The sequence below is a fragment of the Chelonoidis abingdonii genome, chromosome 4, assembly GCF_003597395.2.
Source record: "Chelonoidis abingdonii isolate Lonesome George chromosome 4, CheloAbing_2.0, whole genome shotgun sequence".
Lineage (NCBI taxonomy): Eukaryota > Metazoa > Chordata > Testudines > Testudinidae > Chelonoidis > Chelonoidis abingdonii.
Genome location: NC_133772.1, coordinates 67068635 through 67081106, shown reverse-complemented (window position 1 = coordinate 67081106; position 12472 = coordinate 67068635). Strand labels below are relative to the sequence as shown.

Below are 12472 nucleotides of genomic sequence, written 5' to 3'. Positions count from 1 at the left end.
ACTTGCCGATCACCTCTAGAGCCCTTTTTAAATATTGGTGTACATTAGCTAACCTTCGCAGTCATTGGGTACCGAAGCCGATTTAAAGGACAAGTGGTTACAATCTTAGTTAATAGTTCTGCAATTTCACATTTGAGTTTCTTTCAGGACCCTCTTTGGGTGAATGCCATCTGGTCCCGGTGACTTGTTAATGTTGAGTTTATCAATTAATTTCAAAACCTCCTAGTGACGCTTCAATCTGTTGACAGTATCCTCAGATTTGTCACCTACAAAAGCGGCTCAAGGTTTGGGAATATCCCTAACATTCTCAACCGTGAAACTGAAGGCAAAGAATCCATTTTGTCTTCTCACAATGACTTTATCGTCTTTAAAGCGCTTCCTTTTGTATCTCGATCATCAAGGGGCCCCACCCACGTTGTTTAGCAGGCTTCTGCTTCTGATTACTGTAAAACACATTTTGTTATTAACCTTTGGAGTTTTTGGCTAGAAGTTCTTCAAAACTCCTCTTTGCTTTTCTATTACCTGCTTGCACTTAAGCTGACAGTGGTTGTGCTCCTTCTATTTGCCTCACTAGGATTTGACTTCCACTTTTAAAGAGTCTTTTTATCTCTCACTGACTTCTTCTACAAACGGCTGTTAAGCCACACGGTGGCTCTTTTTTAGTCCTTTCTGTGTTTTCTTAAATTTTTGGGGTATACATGAAGTGGGCCTCTATTATGGTGTCTTTAAAAGGGCCCCATGCACTGCAGGGATTTACTTTAGTCACTTAAAAACCTTTTAATTTTTTGTTTAACTAACCCCCTCATTTTTGTATAGTCCCATCTTTTGAAATTAAATGGCCACAGTGTTGGGTTGTTGAGGTGTTCTTTCCTCCCCACCAGGGATTTGAATGCTAATTGTATTATGGTCACAATTTCAAGCCGTTCTGCTTAATAGTTACCTCTGGACCAGCTCCTGAGCTCCAATCAGGATTAAATCTAGAGTTCTCTCCCTGGTGGGTTCTCGACCAGCTGCTCCATGAAGCAGTCATTTAATTTTATCTCTGCATTTCGTCCTGAAAGTGAAATTTCCCAGTCAATATGGGGAGTAATTGAAATCCCCACTACTTATTGGGTTCTTATTTTGATAGTCTATCTAATTTCCCCTATAGCATTTCATCAATACACTATTACGTCCACTGGTCAGATGGTCGATAATAGATCCTAATTGTATATTTTTTTCGAGCATGAAATTTCTAATCATAGCGATCTATGAACATGTGAATTTCGCTTAGATTTTTATTTCCTTGAATCTACATTTCTTTCACATATAGTGCCACTCCTCCCCCTGCACGACCTGTTTCTGTCCTTCCGATATATTTTGTACTCCGGAATGATTTTGGTGTCCCATTGATTGGCTCCTCAGTCCACCAGGTTTCTGTGATGCCTATTACATCGATATCCTCCTTTTATCCAAGGCACTCTAGTTCACCATCTTATTATTTAGAATTCTAGCATTTGTGTACAAGCACTTTAAAAAACCTGTCCCTGTTTATTTGTCTACCCTTATCTGCATGCCAGATTCTTTTTTAACAGTGATTGTTTATCATCTGATCCAGCCCTTACATTATCCTCTTCGTCCTCGTTGTTCCTGACTATAACCTGGACGCTCCCCTATCAATCAGACTCTCCCGCTAAGAAGAAGTCTGTGTAACGATCCACACGTCTCCATCACAAGGCAGGCAGTCGGCTTTCCCCACCTTCTAGTGTATAACACTGCTCTACACCTTTTTTAATGTTTAGTGCCAGCAGTTGGTTCCACTTTGGTTTAGGTGGAGCCCATGCTCTCCTGTATAGGCTCCCCCTACTCCCAAAAGTTTCCCAGTTCCTAGAACGTAAACCAATCCTCTCTACACCATTGTCATCCATCGCTTGAGCGTCGGAAGCTCGCCTGCCCTACGGCCCTGAGTGTGAACCTGGTAACGCATGTTCTGAGATGCCAATACAGGATCTGAATTTGGGAAGTCTCTGCTCCCTAGCAGCCTAGATTTGGCTTCCAGGAATCTCTCCTACCCTTCTCTATGTCATTCGGTACCTACATGTACCACGACACCGCTCCCTCCCCAGATACACATAAGTCTGTCCTAGATGCCTCGAGAGAGCCGCAACCTTTCGCCGGCAGCAAGTCCCATACGGTTCTCCGTCGTCCAACAAACCAGCCTATCTATGGTTCTACTGATCAAATCTCCCTTACTACAGCTGCCTTTCTAGCAACTGGAGTCCCTCCCCACGAGAGGAACCTCAGTGCGAGAGGCAACCCAGCACTATCTGGAAGGAGGGTCCCAACTATGGGAAGGATTCCTCTGCTCCCATGACTGCTCTGCTTCCTGGGCCCTGTCTTCCCTCCTCAACCGCACAGAGCTGCTGAGCAGAGGTGGACAATTCTTCAGTGTCCCGAAAGCCTCATCAACCTCTCTGCTCTCTTAGCTCCTCCAGTTCCCGCCCCCTGGCCTCCAAAGTCCGTACGTGGTCTCTGAGAGCCAGGAGCTCCTTGCACCGACTGCACTCATACGCCACCCGCCCACAAGGTAGGTAATCATACATGCTACACTCAGTGCAATAAACTGGATAGCCCCCACTCTGCTGCTGGGCTTCTGCCTGCACTGTCTCCTAGTTAATGAAAGGGTGGTTTAAAGAAAGGGGTTTTGGAATATGGTTTGGATTATAGGTTTTAAGGGGACTACAGGGGAACAGGTAGAACTGACAAGGGACCTCCCCTCCCTTCCCACTCCCCTTCCAAACTCCCTTGCAAAACTCCCTGTTAGCAGCCCCTGGTCACTTGTGCGCAGTTTTATAAAGCCCTGGCCTGAGTTAATGTCCCGCCCGCTGATTAAGACTCAGCCAATTACCAGAGGCTTCGAGCCTTCAAACCTTCCTTTGAAGCTCACAGTCTCCAACTGCCAGCCACAGCACACGGTCTTTCAAACAAACAAACAGACAGACAGACAGACAGACAAGCACAAGCTCAGCACACAGCAAGTAACCCCCAAACACAAACACACACACACTACAGACAGTCACTTACCCTACAGATGCTGTATTTGCTCCTCCTTCACCTGAAAAACTCCCTTGCAAAACTCCCTGTTAGCAGCCCCTGGTCACTTGTGCGCGGCTTTATAAAGCCCTGACCTGAGTTAATGCCTCGCCCACTGATTAAGGCTCAGCCAATTACCAGAGGCTTCGAGCCTTCAAACCTTCCTTTGAAGCTCATGGTCTCCAACTGCCAGCCACAGCACACAGTCCTTCAAACAACCAAACAGACTGACAAACACAAGACCACATAGTCTTATAGTCAGTTTCACCGTTTCCCCTGCATGTCAATTAGTTCCCCAATCCTGCCTGCTAATCTGAAAAGACCAGAACTCTACGTAGTTTCTCCCTTGTAAAGAATTTTAAACCTCTACAGGACAACAGAAAAACTTAGACTTTTTTATAAGGAATTTAAAAATTAAAACAACAAAATTCAGGGCACGCCATTTAAAGGGCACTTAATTTGGGCACTGGAATTTACTTTCCCCATAAGTAGGAAAGAAATTTCCAGAGCCTCAACTGAATACCCTTTAAATAGTATGTCTTGAATTTTGCATGTCCTGAGTTAGCTTCAGCTATCTCACTTTGCACTGCCTGCACTATTAAGTAAGTTAAAAAAAATAAAGCTGATAATTAAAAATGAATAAAACCTAAATTAAAGAGAGAATAATACACCTGTAGGTGAGTGTGCAAGTGATATAATGAGGAAGGTAGAATTCTGCAGTGTGGAATTAGTAAGGTTCTCTGAATATGGAACGATTGGGAGTCTTCTTTGCAGGTAAGTGGCCTGATAGTGATCTCACTTACACCACTGTGATGTTAAAGAGTTTCTCTTGATTTACACCAGTGTAACTAACACCATTATCAGGCTCATGGTAGTGTGACATTCCATACCTTGGGGGAGCGTGCTGTAATCCCCATTTTCATATAATCGTGATCTTACGTATAAAGCAGGGGTAGGCAACCTATGGCACACGTGCCGAAGGTGGCACACAAGCTGATTTTCAGTGGCACTCACACTACCCAGGTTCTGATCACTGGTCTGGGGGGTTCTGCATTTTAATTTAAATGTTAAATGAAGCTTCTTAAACATTTTAAAAACCTTATTTACTTTACATACAACAATAGATTAGTTATACATTATAGACTTATAGAAAGAGACCTTCTAAACCATTAAAAGGTATTACTGGCATGCAAAACCTTAAATTAGAGTGAATAAATAAAGACTCGGCACAGCACTTCTGAAAGGTTGCCGACCTCGGTATAAAGCATGCCTTGTAAGGTTTCAGGGGAAAGGTTATCTGCTGAAAGTCATTTCTCTATTCATATTTGTGTATCGTTAATGCATATGAAGTTATGAGAATTGTGTTGTATGGTTGTCACTAAATCATGCTATAAATTGGGGAATCAGCCAGATATTAGCTCCCCAGAGGCAACAGCAAGGAAAGTAACCATTGCCCGGGGGGAGTGTCAAACAACGCATCAGCAGCCATTGTCCAGCACGGGAGCTACAATGCAATGACATACCTGCATGAGGCCACACCAGGGGAATTGCTTAACCTTGCTTGGAGACATTAATGCTCACCTGACTCTGAAGGTAGGGGGCAAAGCCAAGAAGGAGGAAAGAACAAGATAAAAGGGAGAGACATTTGCCATGCTGTCTCTCTCTCTCTTCCACCTACATCTACAGACACTGCCACTACCAAGCAACCGAAGTGCTGCTGATCAAAGGGGTGAGACTGACTGAAGAGCAGCCAGCCTGTGGCGAGAAGCATTTAAGTTTGTAAGGACATTGAAAGTGTTAAGATCAGCTGAGAATGCACTTTGCTTTTATTTCATTTGACCAAATCTGACTAGTTATGCTTTGACTTATAATCACTTAAAATCTATCTTCATAGTTAATAGATCTGTTTGTTTTATTCTACCTGAAGCACTATGTTTGGTTTGAAGTGTGTCAGAGACTCTCCGTGGGAGAAAAAATCCTGGTACATATCAATTTCTTTGTTAAACTGATGAACTTACATAAGCTTGCAGTGTCCAGAAGGCATAACTAGACACTACAAGATGGAGGTTCCTCGGGTCATGTCCAGGACTAGAGATATTGGCTAGCGTCATTCGCTTGCAAGTAGCTGGGAGCAGCTTACATGCCAGAGGCTGTGCATGAACAGCCTAGGAGTCGGGGTTCTCACAGCAGAGCAGGGTAAGGCTGGCTCCCAAAGTCAAGGATTGGAGTGGCCTAGCAGATCACCAGTCTAGATAACACCACAGGGGAGCGTCACAATGAGTATCTTTCCTAATTCTTCACAACACACACAAAACCATAGTGGAAAGGCTGGTTCCATATGTGTTATCCTGGGAGACACTGTAGTACAATTATCAGAGGGGTAGCCATGTTAGTCTGGATCTGTAAAAGCAGCAAAGAGTCCTGTGGCACCTTGTAGACTAACAGACATATTGGAGCATAAGCTTTCGTGAGTGAACGCATGCATCCGACGAAGCGGGTATTCACTCACGAAAACTGATGCTCCAATACGCCTGTTAGTCTATAAGGTGCTACAGGACTCTTTGCTATGTTATGTACAATGAAACTCCTGGTACATAAACTGGTTAATTAAAACTCTCAAGTTGATCTGTCATCCCAAGGAGTGACTCGGGCACACAGAGTTGTCAACACTGAAACTGTAACACATAAAGACAACAAAATTCTTTGACTCGTTTACTTAGGCACCCTCCCCCCTCCGCATGCATTTCTTGTTCCTTGTTATGTTTTGATAATCCAAGTTTGCCAGCATTTTCTGAAAGATTTTTTCCATAGAGGAGCATTAACTGAGCTTTGCAGAGGCACCTCTCCTTTTGGCAGCTTCAGAACATGCTTCACCCTATTCTTCATTCATCTTTCTGTCTTACCTATTTGGTGCCCACAGCTCTTCACAGATTTCACTCCCTAGACATGTATCTTTGGTTGCTAGCACTGCATCACCAAAAAGAACAGTTTCCTGAGGAAAACAGAGAACACAGACATGCATGTTTAACAGAGGGCCTTGTTTAACAGGAGTTAAAAAAGTAATCCCCAAAAAAGAAAAATACTGAACTACATAAAATTAATATCAAAGCAAAAGCACAATGCATATTCTCTAATCTCAAACTGATTTTACTTGGAGATAGGCCCAAAGTGAAAAATCCAGATCAGGTTCTTCCCAGAGTTCCAGTGGTGTTAGGAGCTGGGGTTTTGGTTCAGGCCCATCTCTTTTTAATTAAAGATTCTGGAGAACAGGAGTAGCCCATGCAGTGCTAGAAGTCACCCTCAGATTTAACAAAAAGGTGTGGCAATAAGTCAGAGCTGTCTACTTAGATCAAGATGGAGCATTTTGTGCTGTAACATGCAACTGTTGCAGGTTGCACTTGTGTATGAAGCAAGGAGAAAAACCTGTTCTATTTTGGGAAATTCAGGTATGATCCTCAAGCTCCTGGTAAGCAACCCATGTGATCCTCTGTTGGGCAAACTTTGGACCCTCTTGCCTTGCTGCAGAACATTAACATTTAAGTAAATAAGGCTAAATTATTCACTCATTCTCACAAGTAACTGAAACATCACTGAAACCATTGAATTTGTACTGTTGTGACTGACAGCCAAATTTGGCCTACCAGTTTTATACTGTCATTAAGTTTTTTGATTAAGTTATCTCTAGTTGATACTAAAACAAGATCAGAAAATACATTCCTTAAACTCACCTGTCCTGTCACCTCCTGTATCATCCTGGGGAGAAAATATTCCTCCACAAACCTAAAACAATTATACAAATCAGCAGTTCTCAGAAATAAATGTTCTGCTTTAACTCAATGCTATAGCCAATGCTAACCTGATGTTTCATAGAGTTCAAGGTCAGAAGGGATCATTATATCAATACATGTGGATCGTACTGCAAGGTGGCCAGAATTCATCCTCCATTCTTGAGGTAGAATCTTCTGTAAACATCTAGAGAAGATACCCAGCTGGAGATGGGTTTAGATCTGTAAACAGGCTGGGACCCTTCCAACCCTAGACTCCATGGAAAGGTTTCTGCTTGGTCTGAAGGCAGTCGGGGGAAGTGGTATGGAGGGAGAAGGACATTGCCACATTGGCAACAGACTCTCTCTTCCATAAAGAGCCTCCCCTCCATGCATGGCTGTACGGGATACAAGTTTAGTCCTATTTAAAGAGCTTTCTAAATGAAATATCATTAAGTGGCTTACATGAATTTCCCTTGCTGCTGAACCTGTAGTGGAAATAATGCATTGGAATGGGGATTTCAATCCCTTTGCTGTGACTGCAATGGCAAATCCATGCTTTTTAGCAGCCTTAGTAGTACGCTGTATGCAACCCACCGTGCTCTGCTCCATGGGGTAAACCATCGAAGTTCCCTGTAATTTCCTGTATTTGCCAGCATCATCTTTGGCCTGATCAGAAGAATTTTCCTTTAAAAAAAAAAAAAAGGGAGGGGAGGGGATTTAAGTACTTACACTGCAGCAAAGGCAAATGAGTATTAAGAAATGCCAAGTTTCTATTTATTTTTTCAGTATAATTACTTTGCATATTTGACAGCAATTTGTATATAGTCATTTTCGCTGTTTCCCCTTGCATAGTCTGTCTGTTTCAGCTTCCTCTCTTGGTTTTGTAGGTCTGTCACACAGCAGTAGGAATTTTTGATGTTTACATTAAAAAAATAAGATGTGATTGTAAATAGAAAATCCACAACAATTGCTAACCTCTTTGAAATTAACAGATACGAAGCTGGTGTTGTCCCTTTAAATATAAATGTGTTGCCATATGATTTGCTTTCTACTAATAACGATATACCAAGAAGTTAACCTAACCTCTGACTATAAAAGGTATTATCTAGATAAGAAATACATACTTGTTTAAAAAGATCACTCTACAGTTGTAGCGAACATTTCTACACATAACAGGCCTGTACAAAGAAAAAAAAAAAAAATCAGTGTTACCTGAAGCTAAGTTCATTTAATAAAACAAGGTGATTACTGAAAAACACATCTACCACATTACAGGAGATCTGCTGTAAATGCGATATATATTTTAGTATCCTTTGGCTCATTTGACTTGTGTGGTACCTCCAGCTGGGTCAGCAGAGTAGAAAAGCTGATCTTATATATTTAATTTTAAAATGATGCAATTCAGAACCACTTAACCTATTACAGGAAATCTGACTAGGGAACAGCACATAACTGAAAACATTTTCCCTAATGTCAATGTAAGGTTGCTTCTACTCATGAAGGTAGTTTCTCTGTGATAGCTAGTTAGGATCATAAAGCCCTTGACACATACTTATAAATAGAGCCTCAACATTCCTGGGATATATGCAAGTATTAATCCCATTGGACAGACAGGTAAACCGAGGTACAGAAAGGTTGAAAAAATTGCATATAATCACACGTGTCCATGATCACCTAGAAATAGAACCCAGACTTTTCGTTTCCCAAGAGTATGCTCTAAATCCTAGTGATCCTTCCATTCAAATCTCTTTAAAAAAGAAAAAACTGGGCTTTTTATTTTTCAAACTTAAAAACAGTGAAACTACCCAGTTTGTATCCAGAAGAAAAAGAGACACTTTCATACTGCAGCTCTTCCCATGTAACAACTTCATGCACAGTAGCAAAGCTTCTGGTACTGGACAACAACATTAAATACGGAGGATAAATTTTCAAAAGTGCCTTTATGACTCAGAAGCCCAAGTCCAATTTTTAAAACAACTTAGGCACTTAGAAGCCTAAATCACTTTTCAAAGTGGGGCTTAGGAGTCTAGGTCATTGAGGCACTATTGAAACATTTCACATCCCATTCAATGTAGTTAGATAAACCTAACCCTCACTGTACACCCTTCCATTGACCTCTTGATGGGGTGGATTTACTATAGCAAGGGAAAAACCCTTTCTGTTGCTGTATTGTCTATGCTACAGCCGCAATGCTACAGCCGAGCCACTGTAACTCTAGAGTCCTTGCTGTCCAGTAGTGTCTGCTCAGACAGCCAGGTCACCTTTTTCCAAGGCAGCTACCCCTTCATAATAATTACACATCACTTACATTCCCACATCACAGATGATGTCTTGAGTGGCAGGAGATTCCAAAAGCTTTGCCAGAACTTCAAATGAATGTAACAGCGTATCGGATTCATAATAGTGATCTGAACAGCCATAGCCACTGCATACAAAAAGATACCAGGCAAAAAATTCAGATGAGATCAGAATTAGACACAAGAAGCCACTGTCACTTAAGATAAAAACAACATCCCAAACATATGGCAATTACACAGAGCACAAAGTTTACCCATTTACACTGACAGCATTTAAAATTCTACAGTATTGCTGTTGAAGTATTCTTTTTAACAAAAAATAACATGCTTTAAAGGATAGAATTGAACATTACATTTACCATCTGGAATTTTCATTATAATAAACTTAATAATTGATGCCACTGAGAGTTGTAAAACAAAGGACCCAATCTTGCACTCTTCGCTACCATTAACACATTTTTGCTCATATAGCCAGTCCTGCGGTTTACACTGCAATTTGCATAATATTACACACAGTATTCTGCATTACAATTTGTCCTTGACCATTCATTGTTGTTCAGTTATTCTGTTGATGAGCAATATACACTTCTCCCCCTTGAAAAGATACTCAATATACAGCAGTTAAGATGGTCTCACCAAATTTCAAGCTCTGGTCCAAGTCTGTATCTTGCTCCTTTGTATTTTGCTATTTCAATACCTATAAAATGGCCGGAAGGAGGGGGGAGGGGAAGGATAAAAGATGAGTCCATTCTAGACAGAAAATGGTAATCTAACCTGACAGTGTGCATAGGGGATCCCAGCATTGGACATATAGTCCCAGGTTTGTTTTATTAGTCTCTAACCATATAACAGCGTCATCCTGTAATCTTTTAGTCCAGGAGTCTGCAACCTTTCAGAAGTGGTGTGCCGAGTCTTCATTTATTAACTCTAATTTAAGGTTTCACGTGCCAGTCATATATTTTAACATTTTTAGAAGGTCTCTTTCTATAAATCTATAATATATAACTAACCTATTGTTGTATGTAAGGTACATAAGGTTTTTAAAATGTTTAAGAAGTTTCATTTAAAATTAAATTAAAATGCAGAGCCCCCCAGACCGGTGGCCAGGACCCGGGCAGAGTGAGTGCCACTGAAAATCAGCTCGTGTGCCGCCTGCGGCACCCGTGCCACAGGTTGACTACCCCGTTTAAGTCCTTTTGAAGTGTCACTATACTTTTTGGCTCAAGTTTATGTAGAGTCATATTTTTCAGAAGGGCTCAGTTTCCATTTAGCATCTTAACAAAATGGGCAGATTTTCAAAAGAGTTTAGCAATAACCACTTCATTTACATACCTAACTGGGAGAGCTGTTTTGAAAATCTAGCCATTAGAGCCTTATCATGACAGAGGGAAACTAATATACAATGAAATGGATCAGAAAGGGCTGTACAAACTAAGGCAGGGGTTCGGTTCAGTGCTTGCTACACACCTGAGGCTGCAGCAGTTCCTCCACACAACTAGCATATACTGTGAGAACCAGAAAACAGGCCTCACAAAACAGTTCACCTCCTGGAAAAGCGAGGCTAAAAATCTACTGTGCAAACATTGATGCTAGCTTGACCACTAAGAGCTTCAGCTCCCTCTCTGTGCCCTGTCATACAGGAGGGCATCAGAGAGGCAATCTCTGAGCTGCTCAGAAAGGGTCCTTTCTGCTCTGTTCAGGAAGGGATTGGGCCTTAATCTTCACTTTTCTCCTTCCAAGCAGAACCTCCCTCCTTTCTTCAGATTCTTCCTTTGCTCCAGAGTGGGTCAGCTGGCAGGACAATACAGGCTTTCCAGGTCCCCAGAGCAGCTCCTGGGTATCACTTTCCCATGGCAGGGAAGAGACACAGGGAGCTACACTGGGGACTTAAAAAGCCTAAAACTGTCCTGTCAGCTGACCCACTCCGGCTCAAAAAAAATCCCATTTTAATTCAATCAGGGCAATAACATCACCCTGTGCACTGAGTTTAGCTGGACACCAGTGGGGCTCAGGAGTTCACGGACCGCCTGCCTGGGGCTCAGTTCTCTAGTCACCCTCCACTGCAGCTGCAGTCCCAAGATGTTGAGAGAAATCTCCCCCCCCCCCCCCCCGCCCCGAGGCCAGGGAATCACCGCTTCCCCGCTAGGTGACGGCTGAAGCCTTTCCCCTAACACGCCCCTACTTGCTTTTTAAAATCCTTGCCAAATTGCCATCAAAATCTAGCGCCCACTGGTTGAGAGCACAAGTAGCCACTGTCGCGGTCCTGCCCATGGCTGCCGCTCCGCCCGGGGCGCCGCTCCTCCCCTGCAGCACACAAAGCAGCTCCCGCCCGGCCACCAGCAACACACTGCACCGCTAAGCGCTTCCGGCGGGGCTGACATCATTTTACTTCCTGCTGTCCCTCCACTCCCAGATCCGAGCTCGGGCTGGGTGCCAGCAGGGGCGGCTCCAGGCCCCAGCGCGCCAAGCGCGTGCTTGGGGCGGCATGCCGCGGGGTGGGTGGAGCCTGCGGGAGTCTAGAGCCGCCCTTGGGTGCCAGGTACTGAGGCGAGAACCTTCAACACAGCTTTCAAGGGGCTTCTGTTCCCGGGGCTGCTCGCGTCAGTTTCCAGCTCTCAAGGCCTATCAGCAGGTTGCAGTGGACACCGCAAAGGAATCCAAGCAAATTGTATCGGGAGGGGAGGGAGTGTTCATGAAAACATTTGTGTTAATAGTAGGTCTTAGTAAAACTTTTTAAAAACAGCTTTGGGTCTAAACTATTTTAGGGGGCACCTTTAAAACAAGCAAACTTTTGCTTGACCTACCAATCCATGGAATATTTGGGATTGCCTGCCATTCATTCAGTGTATACAGGGTTCTGGAATAGAGCTTTTCAACTTAAAAAGCTTATGTTTTGTTGTCGAAAATATAAGGTGTAATACACCAAAACAGGGCCAGCTTTAGGAAGTGTGGGGCCCAATTCGAACAGTTTTGGCAGGGCCCCGGCAGGGATGACTTAAAAAAAAAAACATTTAAAAAAACACTTGGGGCTTATACTCACCGGGCAGTGCTCTGAGTTTTTGATGTAACTTTGCGGGCAGGTCCTTCACTCACTCCAGGTCTTCGGCAGCACTGAAGGACCTGCCATCGACGTGCCGCCAAAGACCCAGAGCAAGCGAAGGATCCGCCACCAAAGTGCCTCCGAAGACTCAGAGGGCTGCCAGGTGAGTAAAAATTAAAAAGGCACCTCTAGCCAGGGAAGGGATTCTCACTGTGCGCGGGGCCCGATTCAGGGGAATTGGTGGAATAGGCCTAAAGCCGGCCCTGCACTTAAATGCTTTAGTGGTGGCAACTAAC

General features: G+C 43.2%; 1 protein-coding gene across 5 annotated transcripts in view; it reads right to left on the bottom strand.

Annotated features, from left to right (window-relative positions):
* NADSYN1 (NAD synthetase 1) overlaps positions 1 to 11517 on the bottom strand; it is a 34024-nt gene extending 22507 nt beyond the window's left edge. For 2 of the 5 annotated variants that reach the window (XR_012655764.1, XM_032770579.2), the window contains exons 1-7: positions 11323 to 11484; positions 9773 to 9833; positions 9148 to 9264; positions 7964 to 8017; positions 7434 to 7523; positions 6801 to 6852; positions 5976 to 6064 (exon numbers count right to left, since the gene is read on the bottom strand). Coding sequence is in view for 4 of the 5 variants with exons in the window: in XM_032770579.2 (XP_032626470.1) it covers positions 5976 to 6064; positions 6801 to 6852; positions 7434 to 7523; positions 7964 to 8017; positions 9148 to 9264; positions 9773 to 9833; positions 11323 to 11407 (548 nt within the window). In the remaining variant the exon portion in view is untranslated. Of the gene's footprint in view, positions 1 to 5975; positions 6065 to 6800; positions 6853 to 7433; positions 7524 to 7963; positions 8018 to 9147; positions 9265 to 9772; positions 9834 to 9910; positions 10021 to 10603; positions 10692 to 11322 lie in introns of those variants that run through there. The other 3 variants (XM_032770493.2, XM_075065236.1, XM_032770663.2) reach the window with 3 other exon arrangements.
* Between the last annotated feature and the right edge of the window lie 955 nt (positions 11518 to 12472).